At 46.1% G+C, this 24,120-nt stretch overlaps 1 protein-coding gene and 4 long non-coding RNA genes across 8 annotated transcripts in view; 1 reads left to right on the forward strand and 4 right to left on the reverse strand.

Annotated features, from left to right (window-relative positions):
* The window catches only part of LOC135391856 (uncharacterized), a 231,398-nt gene that overhangs the window by 194,659 nt on the left and 12,619 nt on the right, over nt 1–24,120 (forward strand). The window contains exon 3 of one of the 2 annotated variants that reach the window (XR_010422123.1): nt 13,156–14,556. The exons of the other annotated variant lie outside the window; for it this stretch is intronic. This is a non-coding gene — a long non-coding RNA (uncharacterized LOC135391856). Of the gene's footprint in view, nt 1–13,155; nt 14,557–24,120 lie in introns of those variants that run through there. 2 annotated transcript variants of the gene reach the window in all.
* LOC135391853 (uncharacterized) lies at nt 250–6,192 on the reverse strand. The gene is made up of 5 exons (XR_010422120.1): nt 6,046–6,192; nt 5,843–5,860; nt 1,932–1,991; nt 1,782–1,799; nt 250–576 (listed from the first exon to the last, which is right to left on the reverse strand). It is a non-coding gene; the product is annotated as an uncharacterized LOC135391853 (long non-coding RNA).
* On the reverse strand, nt 9,112–10,208 carry LOC135393466 (uncharacterized). Its single transcript, XR_010422640.1, has 2 exons — nt 10,076–10,208; nt 9,112–9,413 (listed from the first exon to the last, which is right to left on the reverse strand). It is a non-coding gene; the product is annotated as an uncharacterized LOC135393466 (long non-coding RNA).
* Nucleotides 16,147–17,809, reverse strand: LOC135391854 (uncharacterized). Its single transcript, XR_010422121.1, has 3 exons — nt 17,665–17,809; nt 17,555–17,572; nt 16,147–16,556 (listed from the first exon to the last, which is right to left on the reverse strand). It is a non-coding gene; the product is annotated as an uncharacterized LOC135391854 (long non-coding RNA).
* LOC135393467 (uncharacterized) lies at nt 19,270–23,930 on the reverse strand. 3 transcript variants are annotated; one of them, XM_064623894.1, is made up of 4 exons: nt 23,624–23,930; nt 22,004–22,096; nt 21,889–21,906; nt 19,270–19,870 (listed from the first exon to the last, which is right to left on the reverse strand). In XM_064623894.1, the coding sequence occupies exons 2-4, from the start codon at nt 22,035–22,037 to the stop codon at nt 19,386–19,388; spliced, it is 537 nt and encodes a 178-aa protein (XP_064479964.1). In that variant the 5' UTR covers nt 22,038–22,096; nt 23,624–23,930; the 3' UTR covers nt 19,270–19,385. The 3 variants fall into 3 exon arrangements, with proteins under 3 accessions (XP_064479964.1, XP_064479963.1, XP_064479962.1); XM_064623893.1 differs by lacking the exon at nt 23,624–23,930 and adding an exon at nt 22,899–23,009; XM_064623892.1 differs by lacking the exon at nt 23,624–23,930 and having other exon boundaries at nt 22,004–22,444.

The following is a 24,120-nucleotide window of genomic DNA, read 5'->3' on the forward strand; positions in this document are numbered from 1 at the left end:
TACGTTGTCCACGAAAGTGTCCTTTTTGAGAGTTTCTGTCACACTTTTTGCCCAGTTTAAGTAATATTTTAAATAAAATACAAATGGCGAAAAATATCGAATATACGGTGGTAATTGTGGTCAACAATGGCAAGAAGGCGCTGTCAGAGCCACCAACACCTCCATCACTCGATAGTAAACAGTTGCAGCCAACAAATCTTTACATATACTACTATAGATCCATACATCAGTCACTCCGTGGTCTCATCATCGTGTACAGTGACACTTACTGAAGAGCATTTTATTCAAGAGAATATCTACATGAGTACAAAACGTGTGACTTCTATATTTACTAACATTGGCATATGTCTCCATTGCAGTGGCCTGCACTGTAGTAATGGGCACGACAGATGGCGTCGCAATATCCATGTGCGTCCGCGTCATAATCGAAGTCGCATCGAACTGGTGGGTGAAATGGAATAGGGTTTCTTGGAGCCTGGAAGCGACCCAGCCCTTTTTCTCCATATGGATGCCCGACAGGTGGTTTGTATTTCGGGCGCCCCACCGCAGGTAGCAGGAACCCCGCGTACTGCTGGGCTGCGTAACGAAGAAGAAGAGTAATAGTCTGACGACGAGTAGAGAAGCACTGACTGCACCGGCGAAGACGGTTCTTTGGAGCAGGTAAAGTGGAGACATTTAGGGTTGTGCAGTGACGTCACGTTTGGTCACGTGACATTGGTAAACGTATTGCCACACCTGAGGCACAGCAGGAGAGCTCGTCGTGATCTGTTGAGTGCGGCATGCATCCAATTACGAGAGGATATCACGCATAGCATAATATTAATATCACACACATTAATTAGCAAAATATATTACCTATATAACAGACATTAATTAACGTAATATATTAGCAAAACGCATTAACATACAAACACACGCTGCTGCCTCACTGCATGACGCCTGTGTAGCACCCCAGTGCTTTTCCATGTCACGTGGATCATGTCACGTGGATCACGTGGTCACGTGGCATCACGTCACGCTCAAAGGCTGAGCGTGACGTGATGCAGCTGATTCTGCTCGAGCAAATTAAGGACGCCATCACCTTAACAGCAATGCTCACTGAACGAGATGTGTGTGAGAAGAGAAATGTGGGAGAGAATGGTGAAGAGAGAGAGTGTGTGTATCCCGTTAGTTGAATGAGGACCACGGGGTAAGTTTTGCTGAAATCAGGTGCCAGCATAGCGTAATTGTTACCGCACTCGAGCGCCAATGGAGAGATGTGTGGTTCAAACCCCAATGCTTTCTTGGCTTTTTCGAAGGCTGTGATATTTCAAGGGATCTATTCGTTGCTCCCGCCATGATTTCTGCGCAAAGGAAAGTACGCTTCCCCCTTTCCCTCTTTCTCCTTCGTAGGAAGCGCGATGATGCGTGCCGGCCTCCTATTGGTCCTCGCAAAGGACGTCCCTCGATGATTGGACCACTCAAATTGCGGTGTCCTTGAATTGAAATTGAGTTGAAATTACGAACGATCACAACGGTCACCCCTCGGCGCCTCATGTACCCGTAAAGAAATCTATTAAAACCTGCTAAAACCCATACTACGTGGCCCTGTAAAACCTACGTAAAACCTGTGTGCATGACACATTTCGGCTAATTGAAATCTTTTGCCTCTTTTCTCGCGCTGGTTTTCCTTACTATAGCCTTGTGCTTTACTTCTTCGCAAAAAAAAAAGGAAAAAAAAACGTGTGTGTGTAAGGAGCTTGATAACAGACTGCGCAGAAACAGTAATCATTCTTACTTACCACATATTGTAGAGAAAACTGAAAATATATCGAGACAGAAGTGTTGGTCAAGTGCTTCTTCTAAAAGAATCTGTCAGACACTATATGTCACCTACGACCTGTGATCGTAAGAACAATGCACTTCAGAAGGACGAATTCACTACCACTTACCAGCGATGCCGAGGAGGATGGCCCGTAGCATGGTCATGACTCTTCGTGGTCGTTAACGGTCTGGAAGTGAGCAAGCTGTTTCGGTTTGCTGAGCGAGTAATGGCTTTCGTTTGTGAATAGATTTCATGAACTTATCCACATGTTGCAAACTCTTTTGAGCTGAGTTTTATGTTTTCGCGAGCCCGTTGCTTTCCGTTCGTAAAAAAAAAAAAGAAGAAGCTAATGTTCATTCGCACACGTCTGCACACGCATTTATAGGGGAACGTGATGATGTGTTGTTTTCTGAACGCATCAGTAGTCGCCCCATATGACCCTTTCTTTTTTAATAAACATACCCCACCCCCCCACCCCCGTATAACGCAGCGATTATCACAGCGATTTGGACATAAATATACAGGATGGTTCTTGTTTCTTTTTTTTTTAGCTGCACCAAATTACAAAAAATGCATTAGTATACCTTCAATTGTGTGATTAGCTTACCCGACTTGGTGGCCATTAGAACAAAGTTGATTGTGCAGTGAGGTGGCTAATTGACCGAGATATGCTAGTTACCTTTGTTACTTTGAAATTCTGAGACGTGCACGCACATTGCGATATCGGTTGTCAAATTTTGTTATGCGAATGAGCCTAAAAACCTAAACAAAACGCATTTAAGCCACAAGTAGAGCAGCGTTCATTCTACATCGGAGGACCACGTGCTTTGGAGTGATGAACCTGATTGGAGCAGGCTTTACGGCCCAGATAGGCTCCCGGAAGTCAAGGTAGAGTCTTTTCCTGCGCTCCTGATATTAATTATCCTTTTTGGTTTCGTTCCGCGTGACCGCCGCGAGGCAACTGTGGCTATGAGCAGCGTACAGATGTGGACAGATGGCCAGATGGCCAGAGGACAGCAGGAAGCAGTTGGGGTAGGGGCTTAGTATGCGTCCTGGGCCGACTTCAGGGGGAACTGCGGCGACATTCTCTGGAAAGTCTTCGGAAAGCCCAGAGAAAACTTCAGACAGCACAGCCGGTAGTAGAAATTCGAACTCACCACACCCCAGTCTTCAGCACGACCTGGGCTACCACCGACGAACGGGACGCCTTACCTTAACCCACTCGGCTGGTGATGTGAGTTATTCAGTTTAGGCTCTTTTGCATCGCAAAATTTGCCAATTGATATCTCAATAGGCGTCTCAGCATTTTCAAAGAGCATGGAAGGCGTTTGAAACATATATTCTTTTACAGCGTGATATGAACCTATTACCTTCCGGCACCGTCACGCGAAGTACATCCTTTGCGAAGCGCAAACTTCTCGAGAAGATTAGCTTACAAGAATGCGCGCAGCGGCGGCGGCAATCTTGTCCGTGCTGCTCCTGGTGTGTGGTGTGGTGACAACTTTTAATGCTTCAGCATTAGAAGGCTCATTGTGCGAAAAAAAAAAATCAATGGCGATTTAGAGGTAATTGCGAGAGAAATGCATCAGCATCAAGCGCCTTTTCCGGTCCATACTTGACTTCCAGGGTATCCACATCCGCTCTAAATTCAACTTCCGGTTGTCCACTTCCGTTATAAAGCCGACTTCCGGGGTTCCGCTTCCGGTCTATGCTTCCAACTCAACTTCCGGTTCTCCACTTCCCGTACAGCATGACTTCGTGTTGTCCACCTCCGGTTTATGCTTCACTTCCGGTTCGAAAATTTCGATTACAGTCCATTTAATGAGCCCTTAATTAGCCTCAATTACTTTCAGTTAACCTGCAATTAATTTTTTGGGGGGTTGTCATTATATAAAGCAGTCGATCGAGTCTATGTAATGATTGCCTCCAATTATGCTATCTTAGCAGTATATGTTGTTGGGGTAGTTTGTGCATTGCTGTACAGAGGAGTGCGCTAGAGTAGAAATGTTATATCTGAACGTTTCCCTGAAGGCATCTAATTAGGAAGCTAAGAAAAATGTAGTGGTGTTAAAAATTTGCTACAGATAAAAAACTAACTCTCTATACCCACTGTGCTAAAACAGACATTCAGCGTGTTGCACGTTGTTAGGCAAGCGCCATTACGAATGACATCTTTCTTGCCCCCTGATTGGTTAAAAACAGATCGCGCACGCCTTTTTGTGACACATATGTAGTTGTGTGAATCGTCACATGAAACATACGCGCCACGCTTTCCGCAGAGTAGGAGTAACAAAGGGCACCACCCTATGCGATGGCTGGCCACACCACCGTGCTATGCGGTGAAGTTCACGTTCAGTAATATACGACGCGTTGACGACCTTGCACCCCTGCAGTATAGAATATGCCCCTTCTCACGTAGGCGGTCTCCGGTGATAACTAAATCAATGGCCATCGAGTATGGGTGCAACGTGCGAGCTTTTCAAAAGGCGTTGTATTGGGCGCCGGACTCTGTTTAAGGGGCCCTGCACCACCAGCGAATCCGTGAACAATCGGAGCATCCCGAAGGTCGTCACCTGTACTGTACAGGACCCATGAGCAGAGAAGTAGGGGTGGCCATAGGAAACGTTGTCCCGTACCAAGGGAAGAATTTGAAAGAGGTGGGGAGTAATTGAGACTCATAGGAAGAGCAAGATAGACGAGGAAAGAGGGGAGGAGGAGGAAAAAGTAATTCAGGGGAACGTTCTGGAGCGAAACTGTCCGCAAGTGCTACGTTTTTACTGCTCGTATTTCTGGGTTGAGATGCTACAAGGCAGTACCATGTCTTTGCGCGCTTACGGCATTGTTCTTTAATCGATGCATTGGCACATGTACCACGGGCCACAGTATCCTGTACGGATTTTGTAGGCCTGACAGCGAGAGGAGCACATTTGGTCCTGCACAGGATCCCCGTATTTGCACGCATCTTGTGGTGGAAAGTGCGCGGGTCCGCCGGATGTTGCCGGAGGCTCGCCTTGCGCATATCGGCGTAGAATTGGTGGATTGTACTGGGGCTGTCTTCGAGATGGTAGCAGGAACCGTGTGTACCCTTGGGCTGCGTAGCAGGAAAGAACGAATGTTGCCCGAAGTCAAGAAAAAGAAGCATTAGACCAATGAGCGGGTCGTGTAAACCGGTTCCATCGAGTACATACTTTTTGGGGTGTACATATGTTTATGAAAGAGACGGGATATTAGCCAGACAGTAGTTGAGTTGACATTACTAAAAGTAAGTGTCGTTAATAGTGTTTGACCAATCGTGTTGTATCTCAGAGTTCACTGCGCATATGACACTCTTCCAAGTTGGATAAGAAGTCCCCCTTTGTTGACATTTTCTGGCTTCCCAGTGTAACTTCGTGTTATCACGCAACCGATTATACTATCATTCTTACTGGATCATCTCCTATGAGTGTTTGGCATGATATCTCTATCAGTGGAAAACAAATTCTGTGTGAACTTTAATGACCGAGTTACGTCAACGGGTCGATTTATAGCAAATGTTGAATGATGAATGAATTAAATAAATTACCTCGAATAAAGAACGAAGAACTGGGGCCTGTGCCCACTGATATATGTCGTCTAACTCCCTCTTCCTCAACTAATGATATAGTGCCATAAAGAATAGCGAAATTGAAGTCCGTTTTCTAAGTGTCGAGCAGCCGCTTAGCTGTTTCGCCACCATGACAACGCATCTTCTTGTGTGCAGGAACACTGCCCAGGTGCAGCCTCCTGAAGACAGTGGCAGATCCAGAGGGAGGGAGAGGGAGACATTAACGTATACATAGAATTTCCCTCTCTCCTTTCCGCCACTACGCGCTTACAAACCCCCCCCCCCCCCCACACACACACAGCGAGGGTCGGGGTCCGTCCCTGGGTGGACAACCACTGCTTTGGCATCACAAGAGCATTTCAGGAGTCCATCTCTATGGGGTTTAATGCACCGTCTGGACACGTAGACTGACTTTGATGTTAGAGTTCGAGTGAAAGTTAAGTTTAAAGACTTACCGTTTATTGTTGACGAAGCTGAAATTATATTAATGTGCAAATGTTTGTAAGCATATCTTTCGAAATGTACATGCTGTTTCTGAAATGCGATCGTATAGGAAGTGAAAGCATTTACAAATGAGAAATGACCAACACGTACCAGCAATGAAAGGACATAAAGTCAGGGCAAGGACATAAAACAAGGACAATTCACCAACTCTTACCAGCAATGCAAAGGAGGACTACCGGCAGCGTTACCGTGATCATTGTTGAATGTTAACGTGTTCTAACTCTGCAAGCTGCAAAGATTTCAGTAGCGCCGCCTTCTTGTAAACGTGCTCTTCCAGATGTTACGAACTGTATGAGGTACGGTGAAAAGGGGGTTTCCATTCGTTAACTGCTAGTTCATCGTGACCTCGTTTCTCTTCTTTCTCAGAAAGCTAATACCAATCCTTGCAAGCAACACGTGCGCATTTTAAAAGGATGTGCGAGACCCAACGACGTTGAACATTACGCGCGGTAATATCGCTCTAGATTGGGGAGATAAGACATCGTTCTCCAACCTCATATCCAAACATTGTTTCACAAGGTAAACGACATGTGGGGTAATGCCAGTGACTGACAACTTCGTGGCATGGAAGTTTCTTATTTCTGTCCTCACAGCAGAGATATCGGTAAGCAAGTTTCCAGTGAACCATCAGTGCCCTACCTAAAATGCTTGTCGATTTCATAGCGACAGGAAAATTGTTCCAGAAAATCTAGCATTAACGCTGTTAACTTCCGATAAGAAACGTGAGCACTGTATAATTCGCGGAACAGGGTTGGGATAATGTGAATAAAACAAATAGTTTCTATTCTGCGGTCAGATTACTGTCGTTGCAGGAATAGTAATAATAACTGTTATAATGATTATGACGAAGGCTGGGCCTGGCCAAGGAACCTGTGCATTCCCCACCTGCACAGATTCACCCACAACGGCACAATGTACAGAGCTCTTCAGAAGTTCACAAAACGCGTTCCGGCGCATTTCTTCTTCAGAGCGGCACGCAACCAGCGAATGGACCATACAGACTTGCACATGTAGCGCTGAAACATTGGACGGAGATGTAGAAACGTGGTTTTATGGCGACAGCAGGAATGAACATAGCGCGAGGGCCGAGTATGATACCAACAGATGCATGGCACAGGAGGAGGCGATCGAGGGGGTTAGCGAGCACGGGAACGATTGCGGTTTGGGCGAGAACGCTGCGTGGGCCTCCTGTGGGCTGCTACCTCTTTGGATAGCTGGGCAACCTGCCAAAGCGTCGCTGCCTGAGTCAGTTTCTTCATATACTGACTGACTCTGGTCGGTTGACGCTACTCTTTGTGCGGGTGGCGCCGCTGCTGCGATCGGGTGTGAGGTCACCTCTAGTACTCTGTCAGCGAGGTTCGCTAGGCCGTCCGGTGATATGTCCCCAGCAGCGTCAAGAACCATGCAGACGTTTGAGGGCAGCCGCTGCAGGAACAGTTGACAAAGAATGGAATCACGGACGAGTGTTGGACGATCACGGAGTAGTCGTTGCATTAGTCGAAGAAACTGCGACAGTGTGCGGTTTTCGAATTCTTCGTGCGTGAGAACATGCTGGAGCCTTCTCTGTTCCGATGCTGACGTCCGTCGCATGAGCTCTGCCTTCAATTTGTCATATGGTGGACCCCCGTTTGCAAGTCTGTACCGTATCACCCGTCGCTTACGTGTCAATCTGAGGAAGGAATCCGTCTGAGGGTGCCCCGTAAAGTTTTGTCTAACTGGTGTACATCTGTTGATAAGCGCCCCCTGTAAGGTTACGTCCCTTTGCTCAAACGTAAACAAGGACGAACACCAACGCGTTGTCCTTTTTTGACTCAGTGGTGTTGGTGTGGTGTTCGTCCTTCCTTGTCTCCCTCTCTGCGCTTTTTTTTTCGTGTCACCATGTGCCAGTAAGCCTGCTCTCTCTCTCTCTCTCTCTCCCTTCTATCGCATTGGCGTCACAGAATGTGTCTGCATGCTGTTGCATCCTGCACCTGCACCAGGGTAGCACTGCGGATAATTGTTTGTTTCGAAAAAATATACAGGGTGTTTCCCCTAAAGTGATAAAAAATTCTAGCTGGCGACGTACCTGCTGGAGGGTCGTGGTACTTTTGGCACTTTTTGGAAACTTTTGCCGCTACTTAGGAAGGCTTTGGACGATTTTGAATTGAGGGAAATTCATTTTTTTCAATCGAACTCTCCAAACTGCCAAGCGAAGCTCACATTTTTTTTTTTTTTTACAGATATATGAAGTCCTCCACGGATAACCGCCGATCCAACAAAAACTATTCATAGTATAGCAACAGAAATAGTCGAAAAAAAATTAGTAAAAGTGCTGCTCTAGCCCCGCCTGTTTGATTGTCGCAAGGAAGCTCGCACAGAAGGTGCGGCGAGATGAGGAAGTGTTCCCGCCTCTTCTTTTACCTTTCTTTCTCCCGCTGGTGACGATCGTCTTGTCACAAAGAAAGCAAAACAAATGAAGGCGAAGACACTTCCTCCTCTAACCGCACGTTAAGCGCGCGTCGGGTTTCGCTCGGTTGTTGAAGTAATCGGCCGTGACATCACTGCATACGTCTCCGCCAATGAGGACCTGCGAGAGAGGTCACGTGCTTAAGACTGCCAATGGCAATGGCCACAGCTCTCGCTCCACTGAAGTTGAACGTCATGACTAACGAGACCAGTCAAGCATTGGTAACATGATGTTCTAGAATCTATATAGGGTACACCCAACACATTATTGTTTAATAGAAAAAATTGTAGTAGTTCATGGTGCGCTTTGTATTTCAGTGCAGCCTGATGTAGCACAGGTGCTCATTCGTAAGTATACCTTTGGCTCCATCAGGTTATACGACATGGTAACAAACGCAAAGAAACACGGACGGAGTTTGTGTTGCTGCGCGTGTTGTGTCTCTTCGCATTGGGTACCATGTTAGTTAACCCAACACGCTCTACGTCTTCTCGCACTAGGTTATAGCAGTATGCTATTACGACGACGAGAAAAAATGCTACTCATGCACGACGAGGTGGAGATTTTGTGGAATATAACCTTTATGCTGATATGAAAGTTAATTATCATTAACTTCTGTAAGATACCTTACGATTTCCTTACGCACGGAATACTCTATTCGTATCTGACTGCTCTACGTGCTGATTGCTCTTTCGAGAAGTACGCGCCCTCATAAGACTTTTCCAGAAGGAATTATGGCAATTATCACTTCTCTTTGAAATACGTCCTCGGTACGCATTCCATTTAAAACACGTGCTTTATTTTCCAACAAATGCACACGTGCCATCTGCCATCGCAAGAACCGGACTTGCCCATCTGAAGCATCCGACAGATTCCGGCACAATACTCATCCGACTTATCCGCTGATCTTCTTTCGCACAAAACTCGTGTTAGCTCTGGTTCATACCGAGGCGAGTACGGATAGTCAGCAGGAGACGCTAGAGCTTCCGCTGCCCTGTGCTGAACAGCTGGGCGCCCCAACGGTGGGACGTACTGCGGCAGCCCTGCAACTGGTAGCAGAAACCCGAAGTACTTCTGACCTGCGTTGCAAATAGAACCAAAAAAATCGTAAATACACTCTAACGCCTTCACACTGTAACGTTGGCGACCAATTGGTCGAGACGCTGGCATTTTATAGAAACCTCATTTAAAGGGATAGTTCGACTTCGAAGCATAATTCATTAACGGCACAGGATTTGAAATTCCAGATTGGAAACGTATACGCGCGACGTTAGTGTGAATTCGTTTCGACGAGACGGGAGCGTCCCCTTTCGCATGGCTGTGTGAATGGTTTGCTAAAGTCATTCCTGCTGCATAGCTTTTCACGTTCCGCTACGTAGAAATTACGTAAGGATGAGTTGTGGGAGACGACGCTCACATGTGACTATCCCAGCTCCACGTCATTACGTCACGTGGGCTGATGATGTTACTTTTCCGGTTTGCTCCTCCCTGTCGATGGGGGCTCGCTTCCGGCATTCACGACAAAGTACATATAACTCTACAAATACATAGATTTCGAGCTAGTGGTTTTGCTGGAAAGTTGCGTGGAGCCAGATGCTCCTGTCAGATATATCTGTTTAAATTTTATGTTTGGAAGCGAAGTTTCCATCTGAAATACATTTTCTGAGGTTTCTTACAGGAGATCATTATATTGATTGTTGTGTTATGGTCACGCCGATGGACGTCTGTTCCTAACACTTACCAGCTGAGAGGAGAATTAGCGATAGCTTCAACATGATGGCTGGGCATGCAAGACTAAGTGGGCTCCAGGTGGACACTTAGTGAGATAGCTACTACCGTGCGTGGAATAATTGCTTTTTCGTGTTAATGGAGCATGTCTGCATCTGTGAAGGGCTTTAAAGAGAGTAGTAGAGACGTTACCTTCGCTTCCGAATATATATGTATGCATTTTCTTCTTTTTGGATGTGGTTCGGATCTGACCTCTTAAATAAGAATTTTAACTTACTGCTAGCCTCAATTAACGTAGGGAAGTTATGCGTTAGTAATAAATTACAAAAATAAAAGTACGAATACGTAGTTCATCATCTTCCGTAGTCCGTACAAGAGAACGTTGCTTACGTACTACGTACTGCTAAAACTACGTACGGTTGCTGTTAAGCTGCGTCTGCAGCTTTTTTGCTGTACCTCCCGTTTTCCCTTGGAAATAAATACGAACGTAAAAAGAAATACGATAAGTAAACTAAGTAGATGGGTAAGTTGATAAGTAAACTTTAAACAAAAATGAGAAATTGAAAACAAAGAAAAGAAACCACGTCATAATACACGCACCCACCAAATATGAATGATGCGAATGCCCAACTGCTGCTCCAGTTTTGCTGCAAAAGGAAAGATCAGCAGGACAGAGGTCAGTTTGCTATTAAAAGAAAAGAAGAAGATAAACGAAAAGAAGGTAAAGGAAAAAGGAGAAAAGAAAAGTAAATCGCATTTTTCACAACAATTTTCACACAATTTTTCTTGAGTTGTCTGAATTCGGTCAATCACACACACGGTCACACGAGTAGAGTAGAATACAGTACAGGGTAAGCAGTGTAGAGGGACAGTGGGTGACATTTGCCAGGATCACAAGAATCCAGGATTAGATGAACACAGAGCTTATACTAGATTATGCCGGTGAAGAAATGTTCTTCTACCTCGTATTTACCAACTATGCAAAACGAACGGTAATTTGCTTGGCTGTTGCCCTCACGAATAACTCACCTTCCTATATAATATAATTAAGCACATTTCATCACTTGCGTCGCGCTCTAAAGACCAATCTCATCTCACATAGTAACTCAGCGCGGCGCTATTGTATGACAATGTCTTTATTTCCAGTTTTTCTCTCATTGATATCAATATAAGTAATCAATTTAAATGTTTAAATGCCCATTGGTGTCTACAAATACCTATGTATAAAGGGTCTTGTTTTAGCTGCACCAGATTTAAGAAAAACAAAAAATAATATTACGAGAGCAGCATGGGTGCCGTATTTGCAGTTGAGCTATATGGTCAGGCGGAGATACTCTCGAAGAGAGCATGTAACTACTCTTCCCCACAGGTGGCATCAGTGTATGCTGATGTTTGGTGAGTGGCGCCACTACGGGCCCCATCCCCCCGTGCCGAAGTTGTTATCCGTACCGTGCCGAGGGTGATATATTTATTATAACAAAGTAAAAATGGAGGAAAGGTAAAGGGATAGTAACCTTGGACGGTGGTGGTAGGGGTCTTGGTCGGGCCCTGGCCGACAGGCTTTCTGAAAACTCTGGTACCCTCTGTACTGATACTGGTACGCGTATAGGCATGAAGTGTGGGTGACCTTGAGGAAGGCCTCGTTATCAAACCTGTATGGTTAAACATTTCTCTTCTTTTACGATCTGGGGTGGCCAACGTCTCCGGACCGAAGTCTCGAAACCCAATGAATTTCTTTTCTTGTTAAAATACATAGTCTTGTCTTCTACCTCTTCAGAAGCAGGCAAAAATGTACGAATTCGGAGAATGTCACCCTTCTGCATTGAGAAGGTGGTGTCTTCCCTGTCCAACCACATCACCAAAACTAATAAACTGTGATCTGATGACCTCATCAAGTGTACTTCAGAGGCGGACCTAAAAATGTCCTGAACGCCAGTGAAATGCTTAGTCCCCATACCCACTTCGTTTAATAGGACGTGGGGTTAATGTCGTGGGGTGGTAGCTGTCGCAGAGTTGATCGATGTCTCGGTAGAGATCCTTGAAAAGCTGAAGACACAGGCAGTAATTGATGTTCGGAAACTCAAGATATCGAAAAACAATGAACATAGCACCACAAGAGATGCATTCCTTACCCTCAACCACGCTTCGATGCCTGATAAATTGAAAGTTTGTTATTTGTCTGCAGAGGTTCGTCCGTATGTCCCGAACCCTTTTCGCTGCTTTAAGTGCAATCTTTTCGGGCATGCCGCTGATGCCTGCCGAGGGTCACCCTGTTGTGCTCGTTGCGCCTAGGAGGGCCATAATGGTAAAGAGTGTAGAGGGCCGGGATGCTGCACCAGCTCCGGTGGCGCAGCGGTAACGCGTGCGCTTGGAAGACTGGGAGGTCCGCGGTTCAAATCCGCGGGCCGGCTGTGCCGTCTGGGGTTTTTCCTGGGTTTCCCTCAGATGTGTAATAGGCGTATGCCGGCACAGTTCCCCTGAAGTCGGCCCATGGACGCAGCTATCCTCCCCCCGAGCGGATTCCGCTCGGTCTTCCACTTCACCCTTCCCTCTCCTCCTCTCCACCACCTTTCCCTTCCCGAGAAACATGCCGCCTAATCAGGCAGGCAGACCTCTCGGGTTCCTCCCAACGACACTCCTCCTCCTCCTCCTCCTCCTCCTCCGGGATGCCGCGTGAACGACAGCTGCTACGACCTGGTTCAGACGCATACTACTCGTGACATTAAACGCAGGTGACTTGCCGATTGCTGGACAGTCTTTTGCGAGCAACTTAAAAATTGCAATCAACAAGTTTGCAATTTGTTTCCTTTGCAATTTGCAAACTTCGCTATCAGGTATGTTTTAATTTGACCTGGATCTATTATCGTATTTTAATCTTTGACACTGAAGCCTACCGAAAGTGTAATGTAGCCCTTGATTGTCTCATGGTTACCTGAGCACGTTTTTCTCTCTAAGCTTCTTCTTCTTCCTCAGAAAATGCCTATATCGGTGCCCTTTTGGGAGCTGCTGCGTACGGAATGATTCCCAGATGATTTGTGTCGCATATTCCCTTCTTCTATAATCGAACTCAATCAGACTCTTCTTCCATTGCAGATAGTTTGTCTTTCGCCAAATTTCTACTGATTTCGAGGACAGATGTACGACACAGTGTCCATGCCAAAATCATGCACCCACGTCGTTCTACGGGACGTGTGCTTCTGGTCGTCCACTATTGACGGAATGGCTGGATGTTCATGACGTAAGCCCACTAAAAAGGGATGTATCCGGCGGTCGTGCCCTACTATTTTTGAGTGGTAATTGAGCCCCCGGTATAGTGAATGTGGTTAAAAGTCAATCCGTTTGTGATCGTGATGGATCGTAAGAACTGTTTGGCATTTCGCGCGAGAATTATTTCATAGGCCCTTTAACTCGGAACTTCTTTAAACATAAGGTAATCTGTGATCATTCTTAACGAAGTGTACGGGATATTTTTTTTATGTTTTTGCTATCGTTGTTGTTTATAAGACATGCTACGCAAGACGTTTTTTTATCATTTAGAGATTTTTTATAAAAAGCTACGAGAGGAGCATAGATTTCGTTTTTGCAGTCGAGTAATAGTGACAAGGGGACATGCTCTCGTATGGAGTATCTAACTACAAGACGTCTAATTACCTAAATTTTTCACTAACTTTTTAATGACAAAATTATCAGAAACAGAGAGATAGCAAAATGGGGACAATCCTCGTTGAAAGCCATTCCATTTGTTGAAATCCTGGAAAGCGCAGGTCTGTTGAAATATCCGTCTCCGAATTTTGTGCAGCTAACCCGAAATCAAAACAACGTTATATGTAAATTCGTTAACTACTTGGTCACTTAATGGTTACTTGGATAATTTAGCAACTTCTAGTGGCATACATTCTTCGAGAAGATGTCCGCCTGGCCGTATTACTGAACTGCAGATACGGAATCTATGCTGCTCTCCTAGGTTTTTGTAAAAAAATCTATAAGGGATAACAAAAATAACGCCTTGAATGCACAACTGCACAACACAACAACTGCACAACAACTGCATTTCTGCATATAGGGGACTAGTGTGTTGACTACCGACACCAACAACCCGTACCGACTAGAGTCACTAAATAAGCTTCGCCTCAGAATATTGACACTGAGGTCCAAGGGAGAGCAGGAGCGCCATCTTGTTTCTGCACCACACCGGTACCATACCCACTTGAGGATCAAAGACGGCTATCATAACGCTCGCTGTGGCATAGAGAAGCGTGTACGCTTGCGTTGTGCAATAATCCATGTATTGTCCACCAGAGCGTCCCGAAGTTGTCAGGGTGAGATCCGTCAACTGCTGCTTGTAAACGAAAGGAACATTTCTCCCGCGCACGATAGATGGCATCGTGCGCTAACGTGCACAGTGCGCGTGGGGAGCGTGGCGCGCAAACGAGATGGCGCATGCTCGCTCTTGGAACTCAGTGTCGATACTCTGAAGCGTAGCTTATTTAGTGACTGTATATTACTGTGACTACTATGACTCTTATGAGTACTGACTACTGTGACTCTTATGTTACAAGTTTAAAAGTAACATGATTTTGCTCCTGATCGTTCTCTTAGTTTTATGGAAATAGTTCAGATTTGTGAGTTTATGTATTTCCTGTTGTCGATGAACAATATATTAAATAAATTACATTTAAGAACAAGTGTATCGATAGGTCTTCTCCTGAACTGTTATTTAATTTGTTTTTCATGAAACAAATATATCAAATTCTGCTTCAAAACACTTTTCGGTAGGAGCGCTTTTTTTCCTGGCCTTTCCAGCTTTAAAGCAAATATTCGAAAGACTCAGGATTCGTAAGATTCGTGGATGCGCAGAACTTTCGTTGGATTCGGATTCAGATTTGAAAAATTCTAGATTCGTCCCATCTGTAGTAATGAGCAACTCCTCGGCGATAGGTAATATGCTGCTTAATGAGCATGTGCGGAGATTTGGGCGCCTCGCACGCATAGTTTTAAAATCCTCATGACCCGCGCACTGTTAGAGAGAAGGGTGGAGCAGTTATACCTTTTAGGAGGTAGTATTTTCTCGCATATGTTGTACCTATATGTATGCAAAGTTCTACCTACTACCTCACTCTCTACCACGAATGATAGCGTTATCACTTCTGGTTCGTTGAGCTAGGGGGGCGTACGCCTTTTTGTAGCAATTTGGATATATGGTAATTGCTTTTACCACCCTTTATCACTCTTTATCTATGTTGACCTATAGGTTGTAAGTTACCACCTTTTCACACCCTTTTTCTTAGAGTGCACGCTGTTCGAGAACATGTATGCAGGCACCAGGTGAACAGGCGAAAGAGGGACACATCGTTTTCTAACCATGCATTAACTAGTGGCGAACTCGAATTGCGTATCTCGAGCCACGAGTGAGAGCGCCCCCACCCGGTTCATATTCCACACAGGAGCCGCCCTGTTGCAGTCAGCCCATGAACTCACCAGACACTCCTGCCACCACAGGCGCAGCGCGCCAAGAGCACTTCTGGCTCGCACTTTCGAAGCGGGAGCGGAAAAGCTGCTCTTTGATAGACGCGGAGTGCTCAGTGTTAGATCATCCGGACTGACAGCTCCTGCTCCTCTGGCAGGGTCGGATATAGTCCCTCACTTTGGGGGATGGGGTGGGGACGGGGAGTTTTTCTCTCTCTCTCTCTGGCAGCGAGTAGCTTGGAGGTATGAGGTGAAATACAATATTTAAACTTATTTGGGGGCCATGCTCCTGGGTCCGCTACTATCTCCTGGCATCATTCGTGCCAAACACTCTCGCGGACGGCATAAAAAAGTGTCCGAAATACATAATCCGAAATTGCTATAATCGGTTTGAAGGGTACCCACCTTGTTGGCCGCGATCTCCGGCTTTCTGCAGTTGTCTTCTCCTGCTTAACATTCGACGTCTAAACTCATCAAAGACACAGGAAAGCCGGTAGATGAACTACCTGGACGAACAAAGCCTGAGCATGGGCAAGAGTATAATGCTTCGCGTTATACTGTTAGTTGTTGTTGTTGCTAGTTAGTTGTTGCACCGTGCTCAGGCTTCTGTCGTCGTCGAATTGTATAAAAAAATTTCTTTTATTATTCCTATCATACTTCAGCTAACGTTGTGTTTGTAGCATCAACTCAACAGACAGAGAATGAAACATGGTGTGTTGTGACGATCAGTATCTTCCATCTTACACTGTGCGAGTTCTAAAAACATTTGCACTTCTGCGCGACTGTGTCGCACCGACCTTTCTTGCCGAAACGCCGTTTGCAGTAGACGGCACAACGGTAATATGAGACGGGAGCGGATCCGTCACAGAGCCGCCCCGCTTCGTAGGAACTTAAGCGTCCACCAGGGTGAAGCCACAGATGGAACAGCGTATGCGATGCCAGTGAGCCTGGTGGGTACCCGATCGATGGGAGATATTGGAAGCTTGCATCTTCGGGCAACGGTAATTGCAGCCATTGGAACGGCTTTCCTGCATATTATGATAAATAAACTTTGAGGGGCTTTGAGACTACAGCCGAGAGGGAGACCTGGAGTTTTTCACATACGTTGCAGTTTCGGTAGCCTCTATTTTAGAGGCGCGTGGGGTTGATGATAGACAATTCGGTTACTCTAACTACTGGTATTAACACGTCCTAAAACCTGCATACGCGAAACGAAAATAAGCAAGGTAGCAGTTGTTACAATAGACGCAAAAGACTCGCCGTTGCAGCTAATCGTATCCATGGATGTAGACCTCTCCCAGTTTTTAAAGAAATGACGTCATAATGTTCGGCAGCGCCACCAATTTGGGTAGAGTTGAACTATTCTCGAAGCTAGGGCGAACAAGGTAGCTCCCGAAAGCTACGGTCTTGAGAGGATTACGATGGTCCCTAGAGGGACGCGACCTTCGGTCCTGCTTTTCTTTCAATAGGAGGCAGCGAAGAAGTGCCCATTCGTGGAACCCGCCCTCCCCTTCCGATTTGTTTCGGTTTCACTCTGTCTACCAACATCATCATAACGTTTCTTCTCGGGTAGAGGTCTCTTAAAAAGTGAACACGTAATTGTTATGAATACAACAGTTAATAAATGTGTTCACCCTGGCTTGTAAGTCTGGGGCCTTAATATTATTGAGACGTGCACCAACGGTGTAATACAGAACATAACCACTACAAATAAAAAGAAAGACAAGTCCTGCAACAACGAAATTTTACAGCCATTCTTGTTTTGGAAGCACTTTTGTCAGAAACATACTGTTGTTGCGATATGGTGTAGCTTACGGGTCAATACCATAAAGATGTACACGCGCAAGCAACTCGCGGAAGTAACGTCGGCGAGGTTCACCCGCAAAATAATGCCACAATTCGCTCCAATGTCAGCCTGCACCTCTCAAGAGACGTCCCGCGCGGCCCTCACGCTGTTTTCACTTCCGAAGATATTTCGTGGGGTAAGATTCGCACACAACAAGATGAAATACGTGCTTCCACTTACCGTTGACTGATGACGATACTGGCATAAAGAAATACGTCAGATATTTGTGAAATAATCACATATGAATTACTGCAGAGAAGGTGCAAAGGAAAGTGTTATAAGAGACTCACCTATCAGACATAGTAGAACGGGAAGCATCGTCTGTATATGATCTCTTCCGGATGGTACACGTCAAACTATGTTTTTTTGCTACCGGGATCGCCTGTACATTTAGAAGGGCAGTTAAACAACAACAGATGGCTAAGTGCGCACGCTGTAGAGGAGGATAGACGGCGGTTAGGCCCAGTGCGACGTCACGGACGCCCATTAAAAACGCGAGGGCTTTATAGCTTTTGTTCGTGCGTGATTCTCGAAGATACGTTCTTCGACTTGTTGAGCGTTTGAAGCGAAAATATAGCCATTGTAGGTCTGGTTAGTAACAGTAGTGTCGTTCTTGAGGTAATAAAACATATAGGCGTCTTTTGAAAACGTAGGGCCGTGCAACGAGAGAAAGCACGATATTATAGCTGTATATCGGTTCACACCTTCACACTTTCACACGCCGTACCATGCTTTGTCATCTCAGCATAGCTCAACTATTTGTCGGCTATATCTCACAATCATTCTAATAAAACTGAAGTGCGTCTCTTCTCTGAATCACTTAACGTGTTCCGACACTCCTATATTTGCTCGGTTTTAGACGTTCTGTTGTGTTATGGTTCTTATTTGTGTTACGTACCACCCACAATTTCAATTACAAAGAATTAAAAATCCCCAGTGTTGAGTAGGACAACGAGGGAGAATAAAAACGACAAAGACCGACATTGAACTGCAAGTGGCAGTTCAGTGCCGGTCCTTGTCGATTTTATTGTCCGTCCTTGTCCTACCTAGCAAGAAGGAGTGGGGGACAGGGGGTTAGTATGCGTCCGGGGCCGACTTCAGGGGGAACTGTGCCGACATTCGTCGTCCTCGGATATTACAGCGTATTGTTTCGTGTTACTGTCTTACCCATGGAAGACATCATGAGTGGGATTATGTATACTTACGCTGCCTGAGCTCGGCCACAAGGGAGCTCCGTTCTCTAATGGCGTGCTACAGTGACGCTTCTACGTATCGATGTGCATGTATATTGATATGCTCATTACAAATTGAGCAACACTACGAATAAACGAAAATTCATAGTGGCACTGAAAGTTGGACATATTACTGTAGGGTTCCGCGCTTCCGGCATTTCGGAAAAAAGGCGAGAAACACTAGCCGAATATTTTTCGCGAAATTCGGCATGTTCCGAAAATACCGGTACCTGCATGGTCGCATATTTGTTCCTTCGGGGAATCACATTCTTAGTTTTTTCTTCACCTCGTTTTCATATGAAATGTGTGGAATACCGCCCTCCTTCCCCTATAAGGCTTTGGTCAGTGGGTGAATTAAGAGGGTTCAAGTACACGGGGAACCCTTCCTCCACCTCAAGCTGCCCTCCTTCCATAGGACTTCTCCTTTGTGATTACAGCTGCCGATATTGTGGCTTCCATTTTTGGCACGAACGTTCTAAAATGCCGAAAATATCCGGATTTCTCAAAACATATCAATGCCGAAAAACACTCGCCAATTCTTCCGAAGAATAAATGCCGAAAACGGACCATTAGCATCCTCAACGACTACAGAAAAAAAAAAAAAAGAAGAAGAACGTTCACAACGTTCAACGTGTTCGACGAAGGATAATACATTCACACCGCTTGAATTTGCTGTTCTCCTTTTATTGTGACAAAATTTACACGTTCCAGTCGCGACAAAGTTCCATTTACACGACAAAGTTCCAGTCGGGCAGCGTAGATTTTCACTCGGATTTTCGCTAGGAACAAACGCACTTCTGCTTTGACATGTTGCACCAGCCGTGCGTGTGCCTGAATCTTCTGCAGACCCAACTGCAGTATTCGTTTGGAAAAGGGGTGTTGCAGGGCCCGAGAACCACATGGTCTCCTGGAGGGAGCGGGAGGTCAGGGGACTTTCCCCACGGTCTCCTGATGATCGTTATTGGTTCTGGTGGCTCTGGATGGCCAGGGGATGTTCCTTCGGGTACTCTTGGTACCCCCGGTCCATATGAGTGCGGGTGGTCAGGGAGTGTTCCCACGGGCATCTTTGGTACCCTCGGCCCAGATGAGTACTGGTGGTCAGGGAATGTTCCCACGGGTCTCCCGGGTACTCCCGACCAAGTTGGGATTGTATGATGTGGGTACTGTAAGCTGGGAGTCTTGGGGACTCTTCGTCCTTGGTCGTGCGGAACGTAAGGACCGGGTTCCTCGAGCGCCAGTGATGGATAATAATCGTACGGGTACGCTGCATGTACAGAAAGAAATATATGCAGTGGCGTCGAGTGCCGGTATTCATAGGTAATTACACTGTCGTAATTACGTAACCCTGAGAAGAGTTCGAGATGTAGAGTTGCCAGTTTAACAGCTACTTGCTACTGCACCCCTCAAGTGGTCTGCCATTTTTATGGTCAGTTTTCGAAAATGAAACTGTACTTCCGGTGAACTTCGGACGCAATGAGCATGTCTGCTGAAGTTACTCGTATTGGGGCGGCACATTTAATTGTGAAGAGTTTAGCTTTGGCGCCACTGTACTTGGTATGAAGATAATTATTCATGTTCTCAACGATAACGATAAGATTATGTGAACTGTTTTTTGCACTAGAACCTGGGAATCAATAGCGCTACTGTGAAACTTTTGTAGGTTGTACGGTGCGCTGGTACGTTGAGGACATCTTTTGCACGACGTTTCGAATTGCGTGAATTGTGCTAAGGGGCAAGTTTGTAACAGAGGTTATGTTGATCAATGACCGATGGATGACGTCCGTTTTGCTGTCAGGAACTTGTTGGTCTTAACGCGTGGCAAAGTGAGCGGGAGCAAAAATATTAATTACTTGGATATTAAGCTGGGTAGCCCTAATTTCGGATCATTATCTTTCCCGGAAACATCTGTATCCCAATATAGCTTCACTGCGATGTATTGTAGCTGGAGGAGCACTGCTAATACACCATAGCGATACCTCCTGTTGCGATTGCCCCTCGGGCTAATGACCATAGACCAAGTTACAAGAGCTCTGGACGTTTTTTTTTTTTCGTTTTCTTTTTTTAAGGAAGACACGATACACCTCCATATGGACAAGGGTGACGATACCCATGTAGAAGCGCGAGCTTTAGAATAATTTGTGAATAATAAGATAAGAACCGTGTTCGTGGACTCACGAGAGCCACGGTGATGGGGGTTACATTTCTGATTACATTGTAAGCGGGATATTCAAAAGCGTCAGTAAGAAGTGGCGTTAACGTTGCGACTTGCGTGCTCCGCCTGCGAGCCTCTGCAATACAGGGTGACTGTGTGTATCGTGGAACGCCAAGTTGCCATTGGAAGTGGCTTAGAGCTGACTCCGCTTAGTCACGTTGGATGATGCTGGATTAATAATAATTCGTGCACGTTGCGACACAACTATGATAATCAGCAACGACCCAGTGGTCGGTTTCTGGATCTACTTTTGCCCACCTGCAGAGTGCTCTTTAAACACGCGCTGAAATCACAATGCACTGCACACCGCGGAACCCGGTGTGTCAAACCATGTACCCTGTCACCAAATTGGTGGCGTCCATGGCGGGGTACGAACCCGCAACCTTGGGATGAGAAGGAGCACACGCTACCGCTGTGTCGCCAAGGCCGGTAATGCTGGATTTAGGTAACGCTGGTAAACGCTGTAAGAGCTCTGAACACTCTTTGGATCGTTGTAAATATAGGTGGCATCATGTACGATGGCTTAGACACGCCGTCTTCCGCGAGGGACGTTAAATACGGGGTGCCGTGTGATGAGCTTCCATTGCACGTTAAAAGAAACCTCAGGTGGGCAAAAGCAATCCACAGACCGACCGCTGTGGCGTCGCTCATGATCTCAGTTGTCTTGCGACATAAACATCCGATTATTCTTATTATGTACGATGGTGACAAGATTCCCCGCCAGAGCGTCATCTTTGCACAATCCCCACTTTCTTTTCTTTCTTTTTTTTTTCTATTCCGTCGACACTAGTAGGTGATGCAGGTAAGTCGGCCACGGACGCATCATCCAATCGTACAGTACCGTCTACGTCTTTCTCCTTCTCTTTTGCTGTTTTGGCGCGAAGAGATTCTACCATCTCACAACGTGCAGAAAAATTCTCGCGTCTCCACTACGTCCCCACCTTCCCGTCCCCACCTTCCCGTCCCCACCTTCCCGTCCCCACCTTCCCTCCGCCCCAGCACTCCTAAACAGCTGCAGAATTACGAGGGTTCAAAATATGACTGCGAATTATACTTGTGCATCTACTTACCGTTTACTGCTGATAGAACTAGAAGGAAGAAAGAAGCAACGTGTCCTGCGTGTTTACGCTCGAATGGTTCTGCGGTATCTGTACAAGGTTCCAAGAGAAAGTGTCAGCAACTAACCTGTGACACATAGCAGAGCAAGGGATATCTTCATGACGCTAGCTCGAGGGCGACTCCACGTCAGATTGCGCCGCGATGCATACGCGGAAACGGCTGCATTGTGAGAAAGATTGAGAAGGGGAAGCAGGTCACTGATCAGCATAATGTTGATAAGGGCTCGGGAAGCTTTCAAAAGCTGTAAACTTTTCAGTACTGTTAGTAATTGTTGCGGTAGTAAGTAAGTAGTGACAGCAGTGTAACTGAGGGTAGTCTGCGTATAGAAAGGGAGCGTATAGGTGGCGCCACCGGCTTGCGGTCACGTTGTAGGCGTTCATTAAAATTACAGACGAGCTCACTTTCAACAGTTTTGCAATTGTGAAGATTTTGAATGCGAGAAAACCGAAGTTGACCCTGCCATAAATGTAGTAGCCTTCTGAAAGCGAAAATTCCCGGCACCTGAGCAGCGCCCACTAATAAGCACACGCGAATATGTTCGCGTCCGGTAGCAATGAGGCTTAAGTGGAGTGACGTCACGTTTGGTCACGTGACATGGGAACAGGGAGGGGGTAAGTGAGGCTCGAGGTGAGCATAGGGCCTTGTATGTGTCACGTTACCTGAGAATGCTGAGAGCTGGTAGGTTTCAGCCCTATACCACCGGCTGCGCTGTCTTCTATAGGCGGATGTCGCACAGGGCCCTATGCAGCCGGAAGCAAAGACATACTAACCGGTCCCCCGAGCTTCACTTTCCGCACCTTGCTGCTCACCCCCATCCAGTCTGGACAAGTCCTTTTTAGGACAAGTCCTGGAGCTTGATCTTCAATTTCGGATACTCCCCAGCCAACTCAACATCGTAAATTCAGCGTAGAAAACATGTTGCATGGTCAACCAAATGAACGCATAACCATTGAGAGCGAACCTTGATTCGATGTAGCAAATGTCAACGTTTCAAAACGCGTCATATTCTCAACGACTAATCAACGCACATTCAACGTAATCGAAACGCGGCTCGTACGTTAATACAACGTGTACGAATGTTGAAAAAGCTCAAACACAACATATAAGGCACACGTTTTCAGTAGAAATCATCATTTTTCTTCGAGTTTTTTTTCTTTTTCTTCTCTCTCTCTTCCACCACAACACGCATTTTCTTCTGCTTCAGTGCTTTTTTGTTTGTGTCCCGGACTTCCCATAACGAACTTGCAGGAAAACGTGTGCAGAAACAACGTTGTTATTTTCATGTCTGCGGTTCCGTTAAATTCCAGCATAATTACCGATGCGGTCATAACGTGCGCCATTCCACTGCCGGCATGTATGAGTGTTGAATCTGCGTGGTATCCTGGTACTACAACTCCGATGTTGAATTTTTCATGTACGATCTGGGTTTCACATACGCACTATAAGGATACTCAACGTGGATTTTTCATTCTATTAACTATCTGTGTTGACTGGGTCAGTCGACTAGAACTCAGTGGCGTCACTAGTTTGTGAGAGGGGTGCGATCCACACTGGGTGACGTGACGGGAGCGGGTGACGCGCCACACCAGTGCCGCCGCTTCATTTCTTTCTGTGCACCCCATGACACCAAAAACGTCACCTTTGGATGTGATACTTCCCAGCGTGCAGTATGATTTTATTACTTACCGCGTAGAGAGGCACGAACAGAGATCCATTATTGGAGGGCGGGGGCGGCCCAAAGAACTCCTGTACACTATAAAAAGAGGACTTAACAGCACGGCAAGCTGTGCACTAACCATTGCCGCGATTGATAGGGCTGTAGCTTCTGATTCGATGAGAGAGCGGCGTGCACCTTTTTGTATCAATTTGCACATTTCCCCAGGGCGTCAGTCGTGACGTTGCCCACATACGTGAGGCCGACAACGGCAAGCCCTTTCACCATCACCACCACCACCAACCGTATCAATTTGAGTACGTGGCAATTGACGCAAAAAGGTGTACGCCTCCTGCTCCATTCGAATCAGAAGCGAGAACGAAATCAATCGTCGCAATGGTTGGCGCACAGCGTACTATGCGTTGACGTTAAGTTTTTCTGACACCACCGATAGGGCGCCATATGTCGTTCCAATCCCCCCTCTCCTTTTTTCTGAAACACACATTGTGCTATTTTGCAAATGTAGTGT

Source organism: Ornithodoros turicata, chromosome 4, assembly GCF_037126465.1.
Source record: "Ornithodoros turicata isolate Travis chromosome 4, ASM3712646v1, whole genome shotgun sequence".
NCBI lineage: Eukaryota > Metazoa > Arthropoda > Arachnida > Ixodida > Argasidae > Ornithodoros > Ornithodoros turicata.

Coding starts and splice junctions, on each gene's coding strand:
- LOC135393467 (XM_064623892.1), bottom strand. CDS start 22,145: ATGCTGATCAGTGACCTGCTTCCCCTTCTCAATCTTTCTCACAATGCA.